The sequence below is a fragment of the Miniopterus schreibersii genome (genome assembly GCF_964146895.1).
Source record: "Miniopterus schreibersii genome assembly, chromosome: 16".
NCBI classification, from domain to species: Eukaryota; Metazoa; Chordata; class Mammalia; order Chiroptera; family Miniopteridae; genus Miniopterus; species Miniopterus schreibersii.
Genome location: NC_138116.1, coordinates 16,091,549 through 16,109,079, shown reverse-complemented (window position 1 = coordinate 16,109,079; position 17,531 = coordinate 16,091,549). Strand labels below are relative to the sequence as shown.

General features: G+C 41.3%; 1 protein-coding gene across 2 annotated transcripts in view; it reads left to right on the top strand.

Moving 5' to 3' along the window:
• The window catches only part of TOM1L1 (target of myb1 like 1 membrane trafficking protein), a 38,684-nt gene that overhangs the window by 15,483 nt on the left and 5,670 nt on the right, over positions 1 to 17,531 (top strand). For both annotated transcript variants that reach the window (XM_081116053.1, XM_081116052.1), the window contains 5 exons: positions 5,958 to 6,091; positions 10,042 to 10,099; positions 10,495 to 10,612; positions 11,883 to 11,979; positions 16,807 to 16,858. In XM_081116053.1, coding sequence (XP_080972179.1) covers positions 5,958 to 6,091; positions 10,042 to 10,099; positions 10,495 to 10,612; positions 11,883 to 11,979; positions 16,807 to 16,858 — 459 coding nt within the window. The remainder of the gene's footprint in view (positions 1 to 5,957; positions 6,092 to 10,041; positions 10,100 to 10,494; positions 10,613 to 11,882; positions 11,980 to 16,806; positions 16,859 to 17,531) is intronic.

Genomic DNA, 17,531 nt, shown 5'->3' with positions numbered 1-17,531 from the left:
TTAGCACTGAAAGCCATATAGACCTCATTTTAACTTTCTGTCTCTGAACCTTTCATGTACATGGGGTCTCTGACTCTCCATGTATGTGGGGTTCCCAGACATACACGTGTAATTAAATTTGCTTTTTTTTCTTGTTAATCTGTCTCATGTTGATCTAATTATTAGTCCAAAATGGCATCACTTGTGCTAAAGCCCATACATATATATATATATATATCATATATACCTCATTTTAACTTTCTGTCCCTGACTCCCTCATGTATGTGGCATTCTTATGCATATGTATGTAATTAAATGTGGTTATTTTCTCTTGTTCATCTGTCTCGTGCAGGTTTAATTGTTAGACAGCTGAGAGAACCTTAGGAAAGCAAAGTTTCTTCCCCACAGGCTTCATCGTGTATGCATGATCAATTATTAACCTAATCGCCAGCCTCTGTCCCCTTCCCAGAGGATGGAGTGTGGGACTGAAAGTTCCAGGCTTCTAATCACAGTTTGGTCTTTCTGGTGACCAGCCCCCATCCTGAAGCTATCCGGGAGCCTACCAAGAGTTGCCTCATTAGAACAAAAGAGGCTCCTGTCGCCTGGGGAATTAGGAGCTCTGTTTCAGGAACTGGAGACAGAAACCTATATATATATATATATATATACACACACACACACACACGTGTGTGTGTGTGTGTGTGTGTGTATTTCTTGTTTCACATATGGGGAAGGGCCATTTAGGTGTCCAGGCTGCATATGGGGGTCTTTGATTTATCTCCCCTTCTCGTTCGGGCTTTGTCTCCTGCTTTTCAAGGTTATTAGAGATTGACCTTGATTATTAGAGATGGGAGCCTCTCGAGCCCTTATGCCTTTATTGACTCTCAGATCTTTGGATCCTATTTGTTTTTCAGCCTTTGAGGGTTTCTCATACTTTCTCGAAAGTTTTGAGTGCATGTTAAAACATTTTTATATCATATCCTACATTTTTAGGCATTTTTTTTATCAGGAAGGTCTTAATGCAGTTTGTTAACATTACAGCTAACCTCTAAACTTGGAATTGCTTCCTATTTTGTCTATTGGCGCTGACTTCTAGCAGCTGTTCTGTTTATTTGGAACCCATTCCATCCTGTTTCCTTCCGAGATCCAGTGTACTTACTGGGAATCCCAGATCTGTTCTCAAATCCACGTGGGACGGTTCCATCCTGAAGCTCTGCTAATTAACGGAGCTCTCGCTCTTTGTTAGACTCTTAGGCAGTAAAACTGTTTTTCATAGTAAACACTTTTCTCCACCACTGTGTTGCTTGTGGACTATGAACTTCATTGTGGGGAGGGTGAGACTGGATTTTTTTTCGTTTTGCAGAGTGGAGTGCAAAGATCCCGAGGCTGCATCCCATCTAATGAGTGTTGTGATGAGTTAAATGTCTGCTCTGGTCACAGGAATGAAATGCTGCCACACGAGTTCTTGCATTTGCTTTCTTGGCCTTGTGCACTTGGCTCTGGGCCACCTTACTCTGACCTTGAATAGCTGACTTTCCCTGGTACCTCCCATTTTAGTCTTTCTCGTTTTCGCCTAGCCTCAGTAGGACAATGAAAGAACAGTATGTTTTCTTCTGCAGAATAAAGTGAGCTCTGGTTTTCAAAGTATGTTCAGAGAAAGCCTCCCTCTAACTTGCTAGGGAAGTTTAAAATCATGTGAATGTAAAATTTGATCCTGTGAGGGTAATTTGTAAGCAGCTGAGGGGAAAAACTTAAGAAGGAAATAAAAAGTCATCCTCCCCTGATCACTCTGACTGTCTTTACATTCGGAAGCTTGTAAGGTATTAAGAGTGGAAGGGACTTTTCCAGTGTCATTGAGACCATCTCCCTTCCTTTAGAGATAAGGCTGCATATTCAGAAACGGATCAGTTTGCTCACACTGGCAGGGGATGCAGCTGGAGTGAGAATTTCCTCCTGAGCCTGTGTTCTGTCCATTCTACCCGGTTTCTCATAGTGAACCCAGGGTTAACCTTCTAGTATAGATGGGTAACCAATTGTCTTTTTTGTGAGTATGTGTTAGCTCTCTAGCTAGGTTGGAAGGAACTTGAAGGCAGTTACCAAGTCCTGTATTTCTAAATCCACACAACTCTCCATATTTAGAGTATATGCTTTGTACAATGAATGAGTTCCTTAAATGTCCCTTGAATAGATTGATGCTCTTTGTTAACTAATGATTTAGGACAAAAGAAAGGCTAAGGAGTTACTGAAGACAAAGGCCTTCGGTAAGCCAGACGTTGATAATATTTATAGTTGGGACAAGGTTGGAAGGGTTCTAATGAGTTGACCTTCTCGGGGATCGTCTTGACAATTAACTTGTCCTTCACTCAGCTGAGGCCTGTGTAAGGCAGAAGAGACAGTTAGGCTGAGAAGTATTTAGTTTCAGGGTGGGGGTTAGTTTCTATTTTGAGCAGATAGAGACATTCTCTGGGTCTCTTGCAGCCTGGGGGCAGCACCCTGGGAGAGAGGAAATATGGTTTGGGCTGATAATAGGAGTATTGCCGAGCAGATATTATTTCTAGAGAAGGCTTTCAAGTAAACACGTTTGTTCCTGTATTTACTTTTTCAAGGGAGATGTGCAGGCACCTTTCCCTTCCTTTGTGTTGAGTTGTCCTGTGTTGGTGAATGAGGGACAGTTGGAGTTGGAGCTGAAAGTGCAGAGGGACCTCTTTCCTTAATTCCTGAGCACTGTATGGAGTAGGAGCCATCTGGATGCCAGAAGAGGAAGCCCTTAATGAGCTCCTTGTTTTGCTCCAAAGACTTTTGAATGGAACGTTCAATTCACTTTAACTTAGAAGCCTGCCTCCGCTTTGATATGGTGTAAAGGGGGGCAATTCCAGGGGCTCCGTGCTGGACATATGCATCGGCAGCTGTTACTCTGTGTTTTTTTGCTCACTTCCCCTGGCTTCCCACATCCTCAGCCCTGCAGGTGCCTGCTGTGGGAACGTCTGACCCATCCTTTTGGTCCCTGGTGCTTGATCTGTGCTCTTTCCAGGTGGCTCGGCCCTCCTCTGAGACAGACATCAATTGCAAAGATCAGAGTGGGCTGGCTTTTGAAGAGGTTTTTCCAACTCTGCTCCGCAACCCTGCCGAGAGATGCGGTGTTCCTTTCATGTTTTTGTTCCATCTGTCTCTCCAGAGGGCAAAGGGAGGGTTTTCATGTGACCGGAGCTATTGATGTTGGTTGCAAATTCATTTCAAATTAATTTCTACAATTTGGGGGGGGGTCACAGGCCTCTAACTGCCATTGTGTTTCCTTGATCTTGACATTGCTCTAGCAAGGCTGCAGGTGAGCAAGAATAATTTCTGTACGCTCACGAATGCAAGAACAAAGGAAAAGTTCTCGTTCGTCATGGAATTGTATTAAAAGCTATTCTGAGTTCTTTCCTTTGTATAATATTGGGTCCTGGGTAGTGGCATGAATATTACAGGAGGGTATTAGTTATCTAGTTAAGCTTCTATTAATATCTTCTTATACAATCATAATACATTTATTGACTACCCACTGTATGCTGAACACTGCCGGGGATTCCAACTACACCATTTCCATAGTTGGTGTTACTTTTTGTGTGTGTGTGTTTTTTTAATTAAATTTTAAAATATATATATCTTTATTGATTTCAGAGAGAGGAAGGAAGAGGGAGAGAGAGAGATAGAAACATCAATGATGAGAGAGTCATTGATCGGCTGCCTCCTGCATGCCCCCGACTGGGGATCGAGCCCACAACCCGGGCATGTGCCCTGACTAGGAATCGAGCCAAGGTCTCCTGGATCCTAGGTCAATGCTCAACGGCTGAGCCACGCCTGGCCAGGAGTTATCTTTGTTTTAAAGATGAAAAAAACCAAAACAAAAACCCTGAAGCTAAAATATAACTGAATCCCACAGGTATGTCTATGTGAGAGGCCGACTGAGTCTAAGTCTCTTCTCACTCTATACCAGGAGCCATGAGTGAGCCAAATTCAGCTTGCCACCTGTCTTTGTTTTATTAGGATATGACCACAACCATTTGTTTACGTTTAGTCTATGGCTGCTTTCATGTCATAAGGCAGACAGAGAACATAGGGCCCACCAAGCAGAAAATATTTTAAGACCTGGACCTTTAAGAAAAAAATCGGTTAACACAGCTGATGGTGGCCAAATATTTATTTAGCAAATAGGACCATTTTCTAGCTGCACGTTGCAGGTTTAAAACCCAGAGTCTAGCATCGATCCGTCTGTCTTGCTTTCTTCCCCGCTTTTCACTTCCCTTTATCTTGCACATATTTTTGTTATGATTTTGTGGAGAGTAGTGGCTTTTACCTCTGAGTCTAAATGCCAGCTGGTAATGGTTTGATTTATTTATTTAGAGATTTCCTGTCAGAGCCTAGTAATAGACTGTTCGAGACTCTAAATGGTGGTGTGAAGCGTCTTTTTTTCAGCGAGTCCTTCTTGAGGGGAAAAAATATCAGATATTGTAGCAGTACGGTGACTTAGCAAGTTCTGCTGCTTTTGTTTTGAAAGGGGAGGCATCCCGGTGTTTTTGCCCGATGTTACTAGACTTACACGGACACACTCCAGCCAAGGTGGGTTTGAAGAAATATCACTATCAGCGTTACGCTCCGAAGGCTTACGTGAGGGTTTGCCCAGGAGGACGTAAGTTGTAAGGCAGCAGTTTTCAGATGTCAGTGTATTTAAGAAACACTTGGGATGCTCCTTTAAAAAACACGTAGTTTCTCAGACCCACAGCCCCAGAGATGATGAATCAGTAAGTCTGCTGTAGGTGATTCTGAGGCTTACAGGCAACAGCTGGTTTGGGGAGTGGAGTCGTGGCTCATGGCCGTGATTCTGGGTCATCCAAATAAAGGTATTATCCATGACTCTTTAAAATTCTGGATCCGTTTATCTTGGAATGTGATGCTGGAGCTGTAGATTTTAAATGTTTATTTAAGTAAAACCTAATAGGAAAATCACATTGCTATAAATGTATTTGAACAACTTCTTTGTTCCCCTACCTCTGATAATCACGATAACATTTCGTATTGTATGTTGTACTTTATGGCTATAGAGTTCTTCGTTATGCGCATCTCGTTTTATTTTTTTATTTTTTTCCTTTTTATTGAATGTATTGGGGGGGATACTGGTCAATAAGATTATACAGGTTCCAGGTGCATAATTCCACAACACATCATCTGTATTGTGTGTTCGGCACCCCAAGTCAAGTCTCCGTCCATCACCGTTTATCCCCCTGTACCCTCCTCCACTCCCCCCCACCCTCCTCATTTTATTTTCATGTCAACCCTTGAGACAGATGCGGCAAGTAGTATAGTTTGCATTTATCAAATGAGAAAATTGAGCCCTGGCCAGTGTGGTTCAGTGGCTAGAGTGTGTTGGCCTGTGGACTGAAAGGTCACGAGTTTGATTCCCGGTCAAAAGCGCATACCTGGGTTGCAAGAGGCAATCAACTGATGTGTCTCTCTCACATCTATGTCTCTCTCTCTCCCCCTTCTCTCTCTCTTCCTCCCTCCCTCCCCCTTCCTCCATTTTACTCTCTAAAAAAAAAAAAAAAAATCAGTGGAAAAAATACCCTCAGGTGAAGATTAACAAAATAAGAGAAAATTGAGATTTAGAAAACCAGTGATCTGCCCCCCCAACAGTACACCTAATAAGCACTCTGCCTAGAATTCCCATATTCTGCTTCTAATTTCTAGTCCTGGGTTACACGCAGTGCACTAATTTGTCCTTATGACACCTGTTTTGATTTTTAGAGGAAAATAGAATCATTTATAACTCACTGCCTTCTGATAGGAAGGATGAGCTGTCCATAGTTAAATACTTGGTAATCTCCTGTAGGTGACTCAAGGTGGAGGGAGACGATCATAGGTGTATTCAGACTGCGGAACCAGTTGTCTTTATAGAACGTTCCTGAGCATGGAAGAAGAAATCTCTCTCCTTTCTTTGATAGAAACTTTATAAGACGTGTCGGGAGATGCAGGAGCGGATCATGGACCTGCTCGTGGTGGTGGAAAATGAAGACGTAACTATTGAGCTCATTCAAGTGAATGAGGATTTGAATAATGCCATCCTTGGATGTGAGAGGTGAGCAGACGCGGCACCCTCTTCAACCCTCCTCCACTCCTGGTTGCACCACCAGTTAGCATTCTGATTCGAGTGCCTATGAGGTGAACATTCAGGAAGGTCAAGAACAAGTTCAGAACGAGGTCGCCTTCCTCCCAAGATAGAGATCTTGGCCCTGGCCTTGCGGGAGCCTGTGGCACGGCTTGCAAGAATGAGCAGTGCTAGGAGCACCGCTGGGCACTCGGGCTGCGTAAACCCCTAACCTGTGAGCCGGACCTGGACTTCAGCCACCTCCTGTTGGCTGTGCTGTGCACATCTAGGCTCTCAGATAGATGAATGCCATAACCAAAGAGCCTCAGTAAAAGCGAGGTTGACCTTAACTTTGAGATGGAGAAGACAGGAGGGGGAAATATTTTATGTGGAGAAACTAGAGCAGCCAGAGGAAATTTTTTATATGAACATAGATCTTTTTAAAAAAATATATCTTTATTGATTTCAGAGAGAGGAAAGGAGAGGGAGAGAGAGAGATAGAAACATCAATGATGAGAAAGTCATTGATCGGCTGCCTCCTGCACGCTGCCCCCTCCCCCCCTCCCCCCCTGACTGGGGATCGAGCCCACAACCCGAGCATGTGCCCTGACCGGGAATCAAACCGCAATCTCCTAGATCCTAGGTCGACCCTCAACTGCTGAGCCACGCCTGGCCAGTCAGACTTTTTTTTTTTTTAATTTTCATTCAGAAAAGTACAAAGGGAAAAATTTTAAATACTCATAATTTTGTCACTAATATTTTAGTTCTACATTGTTTCTAGTTATGTTCATATAGAGAAAGTATGCTTTTGTTTCTCCCTTGATTTTATTCACTGCATAGCAAGACTGCGCATCCTGTGTTTTTAAACGCTTTTGGGAAACGATTTTTAGTAGCTGTATAACAAATGGCCCGTGTCTCTCTCTCAGTTCACTTATTAGGCATTTATGTTGTTTCTACCTCATTTATTCATTCATCAAAATAGTAATCCTATAATCTTAGAGCAGGAAAACACCTTTAGTCATAAATGTGCACACTGAGACACTGAAATAAGTGCCGTTAAACAAAAGCACAGGGGGCCTATTTGGTGAGAGTCACAGTGGGCCGCAATCCAGGCTGGGGGAAGGAAGCTTCTATGAGGAAGCCCCATTTAAGCTGAGAACCTCGGGACGAGTGGGCGTTGATGAGCAGGGAGCAGAGCAAGAGCAGGTACAGTTCGCGAAGCTGTGGGGAGGCACCACAGACCTGGGGGGGCTTTCACACCCAGGGCCCAGCCCCAGGAAACTACATCATGCTCTGATTGACCTGTGGCGTTTTCCTCATCTGAACACGTAGCTCCAGACAGGTCTCCCCATCTCTTTCCAAACCCATCCCCAGGCCTTCCTACCATACACATTCCGCACCTCTGAGGTCCCCAACCTTTATAGATGCCTGTTTCGTAGTACAAGCGCTGTTGGCATTTTGGGTGGGACAGTGTTCTCTGTCCTGACTCACCAAATGCCTGCATGTTCCTCCTCAAGTGGCATTTGGAGACACCCTTAGCAGCATCGTTTCTGTTGAGAGTTCCTGGGAACACGTGATTGTACACTGGCTGTATTTCCAACCAGCTGATAAATAATGGGAGCAGGGGCAGCACAGTCCTAGATCAAATCTTGATGATTTCAGACAAATTGCTTAACTTTTCTAAGACTTAGGGTTTTTCCCCCTGTTTATTAAAAAGGATAATACTACCTCTTTGGAGGGTTTTCTTTTGGGAATTAAATGAGATAATGTATATAAGTAAAAGCACCTAGTAGAGTGCTAGCACATTGACACTCATTAAATATTAATTTCTTGTCTTCTCCCCGTGAACACCCCACTGAGCCTTTTAATTTATGGACTGGGTTTTTTTCCCATGGATCATGAATGAACCAAGAGAATCAGTGGAGTAAAACCAAGAGCTATCACCTAAGCTCTTTGCTTCACTACCCTATATTTACTGCCTGTCAGAGACAGCAGCCGTTTATAGGAAGAGATGACAAGGCATCGACTGAGGCTGTGAGCCCCGTGATCGGTGTTCTCTTAGTTCTGAACAAACTCACAATCCTTTGCCCTTTGTTTTCTGTGGCATAAACCTTTGTATGTGGAAAAATATCTAAGGAAACCCACATGGTTTCCAGTACAGTGCTGCCTTCTGGTTTTTATTTTGGAGAATTCTGTTACAAACCATAAGACCAATGATTAAAAACTCCCTCTGGCCCGGCCAGGCGTGGCTCAGCAGTTGAGTGTCGACCTAGGATCTAGGCGATCAGGGTTTAATTCCCGGTCAGGGCACATGCCTGGGTTGTGGGCTCGATCAATGATTCTGTCATCATTGATGTTTCTCTCTCTCTCTCCCCCTCTCCTTTCCTCTCTCTGAAGTCAATAAAGATATATTTAAAAAAAAAACACAACTTCTGAAGAGGATGTGTGTTTATTTGGTGTAGATATCAGGAGGTTGGATTACTTGCTGTAATGGCTCATTCTGTTTCCTCTTTGAACTGTGCATGTGCCAAAAGCAACTGCAGTCAATGGTGAGACAGAAACACTAAGTCTTGAGATTCAGAGAGAAATTCCTAGAAAAGTTACATCTGGTGTATTAGTTTCTTATAGCTGCTGTAACAAATGATCACACACTTACTTTCAAACAACATAGACTTACTATCTTACAGTTTTGTAAGAGTCCGAAATGGGTCTCACTGGGCTGTCATCAGGGTGTAGGCGGGGCTACGTTTCTTTTTGGAGACTCTAGAGTCTCCTTTGTTTTCTTAACTTTCCCACTTTCCTTGCTTCATGACCCCTTTCTTCCATCTTGGAGGCCAACATGTTGAGCCTTCCCACATGGTATCATTCTGCTTTCTCTTCTCCCTCTCTCTTCCACATTTAAGGACCTTTGTGATTACATTGGGCTCATCTGTATAATCTCCAGGATAATATCCATATTAAAGTCAGCTCTCTAGCAACCTTCGTTCCACTTGCCATCTCACCTAACATATTCACTGTTCTGTTAACTAGGATGTGGTTATCTTTGGGGGGCATCATTCTGCCTATCACGGTCTGTCCTCTGGTTTCCAAAGATTCACATTCATCCCACGTGCAAAATACATTCACTATTCCAACATCTCCAGAAGTCTGTACTCATTACATCCAGGGAATATTTGTACAAATAAGGATAAGGAAATTTGTTACTCAAAGCTTGACCTGTGCAAGGTGTTCATACCCAGCACATAACTAACTAGCATCAAGAAGCCAGTGCCGTCCTGGCTGGTGTTGCTCATTGGTCAGAGCATCAGCCCCTGTTGTGGGTTTGATTTTTGGTTAAGGGCACGATACACCTGGGTTGCAGGTTTGGGAGGCAGCCAATCAGTGTGACTCTCACATCAATGTTTCTCTCTCCCCTCCCTTCTCCTTGCCCTCCCTCCCTTCTTTCCACTCTCTCTCAAAATCAATGGAAAAAATATCCTCCAGTGAGGATTAACAACAAAAAAAGAATAGTTAAATACGTGATACATTCATAAGGTAAAATATGCAGCCACTAAAAATTGTCTTTCTGAATAACTAGGAAAATGCTTGCAAAATAATTGAATTAGGATACTGAATTATGTAAAGTATAATTTCAACTAAGTTTAAAATAGATAAACTTACAGAAAAATATATTGGAAGGAAATACATCATAATGTTAAGGACCATTTCTAGGGGACGGAATTATTATTTTTAATACTTTTCCATTTTCTTGCTGTTTTCTCTAAAGGCATTATCACCTCTATAAACTGGAAAAAAGTTATTAAAGTACTTTATTGGGAATTGAGCAGTGATGAAGCTGATTGTCTTTGTTCCTAAATATTTGCATATTAATAATTTGTTAAATATTGTAGCATTTTAATATCCATTTTCTTTTCAATTTTTACATTTGCTAATTCAAACAGGTTTACTCGAAACCAACAAAGGATTTTGGAGCAAAATAATCAGAGGGGAGATGCCAATGTAAGTGAATAGAAATGTTAACAAATACACAATTGAACAGTTTACAAATTGTACAGTATGGGGCAAGGTTTATGTTAAAATAAGTCTTGAAAAAGATGAGACATTCCTTAGTGATTGGGGCGGTTTTGGTGGTGTAGAGTACTTGCCTCAATAACTTGATGTTATCAAGTTGTTAATAAGAGGTCATAAGAAGATGCTCTAATGAAGCAGGAATCCATGTAGAAGGTGAGATGTGATTGGTACTCATGCCACCTGTGGAATGGAGACTTCTCCCTTGAGATGCATCCAAATAGGATCTTCCTTTTTCCAAAGGAAAGCTTCTGGGGAGAAAGCCTAAGTGATAAACTGCCTGACACAGCTTTTCCAAATTATGTTCGTGTTTGCTTTGTTTTCAGATTACCAGTGAACCTTCTGCGCCATCCTGTGATCTTCTTGACCTAAGTCCCAGCACTCCGAACCATAGGGCCACTCCCGAAGAGGTCAACGCCGTGAATGCTCAGCTTTCAGACTTAAGTAAGCAAGCGCACAGGCCTTTCAGACCAGCAGAAGAGTCGAATGCGAAACAGTTCTCCTTGGGTTCATGATTAAATGCAACCAGAGAAGGGCTGAAGTCAGTTCGAATATCAGAACTGTATCAGGAGATGTAATTATTTCTTGGCTAACGGTTGGGTCATACCCGGTACAGGAATGAGATGCGACTGGGGGAGGAGGTCCTTGAAACTCATGCCACTGGCTTAGAATCTCCTGGAAGTCACAGGGCCTGCTTCATAGAAGTTGTTCAATTCCATGGCCAGTACTTAAGCCCACTCTGAACCCACACACTCTTGTCTTTGGGTTTCTTCACCATATTACAGCATCAGATAAGGAGATATTTGATGTAGAGAAATGCAGGAATTATGAGGCCTTATCCACATGGTGGTGAAATGTAGAGGAGAAATCACAGGCTTTTGAATCAGAGGAGTCCAAGTTGAAATCTCAGTTCCGCCACCTAACCTCTGAGACTTTCCTACCTTATAAAGTAAGAGCAGTGGTTACTTTCATGGGTTTTGTTGAATGTAAATGGATGTTTATAAAATTCAGTCTTGGCTTGGGGTTACCTATCTATTTGTTATCTCCTACTATCCTATCAAGAAGGTTGGCTAAATGACACAATACGGATGTTGAAAAATGCTGAAGTCCAGAAGTTCTGCCCAAACTAAAATCAGTTTGTTTTTCTATGTTAGGAGGTTTTTTCGGAGTGAAAATACTTGGTATCACCAAATTTGTGGTTTTCTTATAGTTTTCTTCATTTCTGAAGTGTTGGCTGCTTGCTTATGTAGACCAGTGGGATGTGTGGAGTCCGTTACGTTCAAGAGTTTTCTTTAGTTTTTACCAGGCATTTTCAGAGGGGGCGGGACATAATTATGCTCTTTGGGGTGTCTCACTTAAGATGGGAAGTTAAGAGTTTAGGAAGGTCAGAGTAGATGTATATACAATAGATTTTCACTTTTGAGGTTGGTAGAGCAAGACACATAAAATCCCTTTCATTCCTGATCAGCTTGGGATTTTAGAAAACCCAGCACGATAACATTTGTTACCTTTTCAACAACCTCTCTTCATGGCAGGGAATTTCTCTTTTTCCAATTACCCTAAATAAGGCTTTTTAATTTCTGTTTGAGGAAAATTCCATAATTAATTATATGGTGACGGAAATCTCTCTCTCTTTTTCCTGTGGAAAAGCCGACAGAACAAGTTACTGGCGGAATGTGTTAAAGCCAAGCAACAAGTCCATTTTGTGTTCTAGGTGTCAGCTCTCCAAGTCCTGTTGTCACGGACAACTTGCAGCCCAGTGTTCATCCACAGGTGGATCTGCTGGGCTTGGAAAATACAGACACAGCCCCGTAAGTATGTCAGTTTTACTCCAGAACTTAATACCACCTCTTTCTGATTCCTCATACTTCAGAGAGCATGACACAGCAGGGGAACTAGAGACACAGGACTCAGACCTGAGTTAGGATCTCAGCCTGCTTCTCTGCACTAGCTCTGTGACCTTAGAGAAGATACTTATCTAGTGTGTGCCTTCATTTTCTTCTAAGCACACTTCCTAGGAGTCTTACAAAGATCCTCAGAGATGCTGTATGCACCTCCTAATATAGCCCTTGGTAGATAGATAATAAACCTTCAATAAATTGACTCTTTCTGTTATTTTTAAAGTGGTAACAGGAAGTAGAGGAAATACAATGACAAAGGAAGGGTAAGAGAAATGAGGTTCAGAATCCTGAAGGGTAATGGCCACACCATTGACCGAGTACTTGCTATGTGCCAGGTGCTTTGCAAAGCTGCTGCTGTTTCTTAATTTCACTTAATCTCTGCAGAAGTTCTTGGGTCAGTGCTGTTACCATTATTCTCATTTTATAGGCTGAAAGGTTGAAACTTAGGGAATAAAACTTGCCCAAGTTCATATAGCTGTTAAGTAGCTGTTCTTGCTAATAGCTGCTGCTTTTACTCTCATATATCTTGTGCATGAAGATCACTTGGGTGGCTATGGAAAAGTACAATTGCTGGCTCCCAGAAATTCTGATTCCGCAGTAGAGGCAAAGTCAACCATCCTGATGTCTTCTGAGCTTGAGATTTTTCCACTCCGTATTTGCAGTTTAATTTGTTCATCACATCAAAAAACAAATGAGTGATGAGATTAGTCATAACAGAAAGGATCTTTGGAAACAGTGATGACGGGATAAAGTCATAGGTCATACTTAGAGCCCACTTACTATCAGGCAACAGGCTAAGAAATGCCCATTAATTTCTTGCTAGTGCTCCCAGTAGGCCTGAGGTAGGCACTCCATGATTCTCATTTTTCAAATGAACCCAAGGCTACCCAACCAGTGCATAAACAAGGTTCAAATTCCAGGCGGTCTGATTTGAATGCCTGCTCTTTTTTTTTCTGCCCTTTAATTTTATTTTTTAATTTTCCTTATAAAATTGACACCTACCCCTCTTTTTTTTGAGATACACAGTTCTATGAATTTTAACATATGTATAGATTCATGTGACCATCACTACAGTCAGGACGCAGAATAGTTCCATCACCCCAAAAAACTCCCTCGTGGTGTTACTTTATAGTCATAACCTCTTACTCCCAAACCATCAATCTCTTCTCTATCACTATAGTCTTGTCTTTCTGAGAATGGTTTCTAAATAGAATCACACAGTATGGAGTAGTTCTTGAAAAGGCTGTGTAAAATGGGTGTTTGCTTCACGTGTTTTGAAGCTTTGTTATTAAGGGCTTCTGCGTTTAGGATCGTTTTCTCTCCTTGGTGAACTGACCCTGTTATCATCATGTGATGCCCCCCTTTGTCCCTTGTAATTTTCTTTGCCCTGACGTCTACTTTAATATTAACATGGCCACTCTAGCTTTCTTTTGATTGGTGTTTATGTGGTACATCTTGTTCCATCTTTGTACTTTTAACTATATTAAAACATTTGAAGTGAGTTTCTTGCAGATAGCATATAGTTGTGTCATGCATTTTTATGTATTCTTGTAATTTCTGTCTTTAATTGGTATGCTTAGACCATTTCCATTTAATGTAATTATATGTTTAGAGTAAGATCTATCTATCATTGTGTAATGTTTTCTGCATGTTCCTTTTTCCCCTCTGATTCCTGTTTTCTGCATACTTTGGATTATTTGAATGTTTTCAGTATTCCATAGGTCAGTACTGTAACTTTGTATAGTTTATATATGGGGCAAGGACTGGTTGCTCTAGGGATTGCAATATACATAACTTTTAAGTCTACTTAGAACCAGTATTTGACCACTTAAAGTGAAATGTAGAAACCTTATCACCATATAGATCCCCCATTTAAATTATAGTTATCATATATATTACATCTGTATACATTGGGGAAAAAACTATCACCACACAATATTATAAATTTTGCTTGCAACCCACAAATATATTTCAGAGAACTCAAGAAGAGACAAATAGTCTATTATATTTACGCAATACTTACCATTTCTTTTGCTCTTTTATTTTCCTTTGGTATAATTTCCCTTCTCTCTAAAGAATTTCCTTTAGCCATTGTTTTCGAGCAGGGCTATCAGCAGCGAAAATCTCTTAGCATTACTTCATTCGAGTATATCTTTATTTCATATTTGTTCCTGAAGGATATTTTCACTGGATATAGAAGTCCGGGTTAACAGTTCATTTTTTTCAGCAGTTTTTAAACACTGGTCCACTCCCTTCTGGCCTAAATGGTTTCTAATGAGAAACCTACATTCATTCAAATTGTTGTTCTTTGTAGATAGTATGTTGTTTTCTCTGACTGTGCCTTCAAGAATTTTTTTTCTAATTTTGAACAGTTTGATTATGATGTCTTTGGGCATGGATTTTACTTTATTTTGTTTTGGGTTTGCTGAATGTATTAGTTTCCTGTGGCTACCATTAAAAAACAACAACACCGCAAACTGGGTGGTTTAAAACCACAGGAACTTATTTTTCTCATTGTTCTGGAGGCTGGAAGTCTCAGATTCAGCAGGGCCACACACCCTTCAGGCCTGCATTCTTTGGCATGTTGCCACATCACTCCATTTTCTGCCTCCACCTTTCCATTGCTTTCTCCTCTGTCTAAAATTCCCACTGCTTTTCTCTTTCAAGCCACTTGTCATTGGATTTAAGGCCCAATTGAATAATACAGGATGATATTGTCATCACAAAATCCTTAGCTTCAATACATCTATAAAGACGCTTTTTTCCAAATACGGTAATATTCTCAGGTTCCAGGAATTAGAATAAGGACATGTGTTTTTTGGGAGCCATCATTCAGCCGACTCCACTGGACTTCCTGAATCTGTGCATATATGTCTTTCAACAAATTTGTGAAGTTTTTAGCCTTTACTTCTTCAGATATTTTCCCAGCACTACACACTTTCTGCTGTCCTTCTGGGACTCTCGTTGACATAAATGTTAGATCTGTTGTCATTGTCTCATAGATCCCTAGGGTTCTGTTCATTACCTCACTCTTTTTTTCTTTCTGTTTTTTAGATTGAATAATTTCTACTGATCTATGTTCAAGTTCACTGAGTATTTCCTCTGTCATCCCCTTTTGCTGTTGAGCTCATTCTGTAATTTTTAAATTTCAGTTATTGTATTTTGCAATTCTAAAATTACCATTTGACAATGTCTTGTGTTTCTTCGCTAAGGCTTCTGCATTTCCATTTTTTCAAGAGTGTTTGCAGTTGCTTGGTGAAGCATTTGTATAAGAGCTGCTTTAAAACCTCAGATAATTTCAGCATCTGTATCCTCATGGTATCAGCATCTGTCTATTTGTCTTTTCCCTCACAATTTGCAATGTTCCCAGTTCTTCAAATGTCTAGTAAGTTTGGATTGTCTACTGGATATTTTTTAATGTTATGAGATACTTGCTCTTATTTTAGTCCTATTGAGAATGTCTGTATTTTGATATTAGAAGGCAAACAACCTTGGTAGGTTCATACCACAGTTTTAATCTGCCTTTTATATGCTGCAGTTCCCATGCAGCTGTTTTCAAAGCCTTTACAGTGCTATTCACATCTGTCTCACATATGCTTCATTCAGTGGTCAGTCTAAGGTCTGTCCAGCAGGCTGTGTGTCTAGGTCTCACTGTCTTTGGCACCCTGTCTGGGAACAGATCCACAATTACAGATCAGAGATTTCACAACTTTATGAGTTTGTACTCTCAAATATGTCCCTCTTTGTGGTTTCCCTGGTACTTTGCCTCCCTTTTTGGTTCTCCAGTCAGAAACTGGAGGTTTACTATGCCATGCATTTTCCTCACTGTGCTCATGGGACCAAAGGGCAGGACAGAGAGGAAAAAAACAAAGGAAGTTTGTCCTATCCTCTCGGGATCACAGTTCTACCTGTTAGAGAGGAAGGTTCCCTTCACTCAGAGTTTTAAACCCCTACAGTTCCCTGTAATCCCTGATGTCACTGCAGCTACCTTGGGAATGTCTGGGGTTAGGCGTGTGAGAACAGAGAGAAGAGGGGGAAAAATGGGTGAGGGATTTCCAACTCTGAGCACACTGCTCCTCGAGTGAGAATGAGAGGGCTTCTCCTAGAGCTCTGCGTGTCCTTCCTGCCCACTGTTGGGTTTTAGGCTGCATTGCATTCGGGTTGGGGAATAAATACCAGAGGACAAAAATGGTCAGTTCCCCAGCGAGTCAGTGATATTTAATTCTTGTCTTCTGTCCAAGTCAGCCTGTAGCTATTTACTTTTCAGTCTTCAAACACTTGCCCCATACATTCATTCTGCCCAGGTTTTCTGGTTGCATTTAATGGGAGAGACAAGGCCAAGTGTGTTTACTCCATCTTACCCAGAACCAGAACCAGAACCCTCCCCTCTCCCTTCCTCTCTACTCTGCATCACTTCTCATCCCTTCAGGAAATGATGGCGTGGTAGCTACTCTGATGGAAAGACCGAAGGCTGTGTTTTTACTAGTGTACTGTGCAAACTCCAGCGTCTCAGGGCTGCCACTGCCAAGGGACAGTGCTCTTGTCACTCTGTTTGGTGTTTGGGCATCATGATCTTTTGGGCACTGAAACCAATTGGAATTGTTTTGTAAAATTAAGACTTTTGTACAGTCTGAAGGTACATTTTGTGTTTTGTTTTTAGACCAGGAAAGTCATCTTACTTTTTGCATTTGTGTTCTCACTGTAGGGTAATCATGCTGTGTTATCACACTATCCTAGGTTTGCCCAAAGGACCAGTCACAACCTCGCCTCAAGTCACACATATGAGAGTGTAAGTAATGAAAACCCTTCCCCGGCAGTGCACCTAGTCAGATTATCATGGCCTAAAAGGAACTCCTGGTCATTAATTCTGATGTTCTTTTCAATGTCTCTTTGTATCTATAATGTATCGATATAGCCCTTGTTAGGACTTTTCCTTATTGTCTTTTTAATCTTTAATTTTTTAAATTACAGGTGACATACAATATTATATTAGTTTCAGGTGTACAACATAGTGATAAGACATTTATTTAACTTACAAGCTCATCACCCTAAGTCCAGTATTCATCTGACACCATACATAGTTATTACAATATTATTGACTATAGTCCCTATGCTGTACTTTACATCCCATGACTGTTTATATAGCTGGCAATTTGTATTTCTTAATCCCTTCTCCTTTTTCACCCATCTCCCCAAGCTCCCTTCCATCTGGCAACCATCACAATGTTCTCTGTATCTGTGTGTTTCTGTTTTGTATGTCTGTTAGATTCCATAGATAAATGAAATCATATGGTATTTATCTTTTTCTGTCTGACTTACATGTATACAATGGAATATTACTCAGCCATAAAAAAGAATGAAATTTTTGCCCAGCCAGCGTGTCACAGTGATTGTCAACCCAGGAACCAAGAGGTTATGGTTCGATTCCCTGTCAGGGCACATGCCCCACTTGCGGGCTTGAT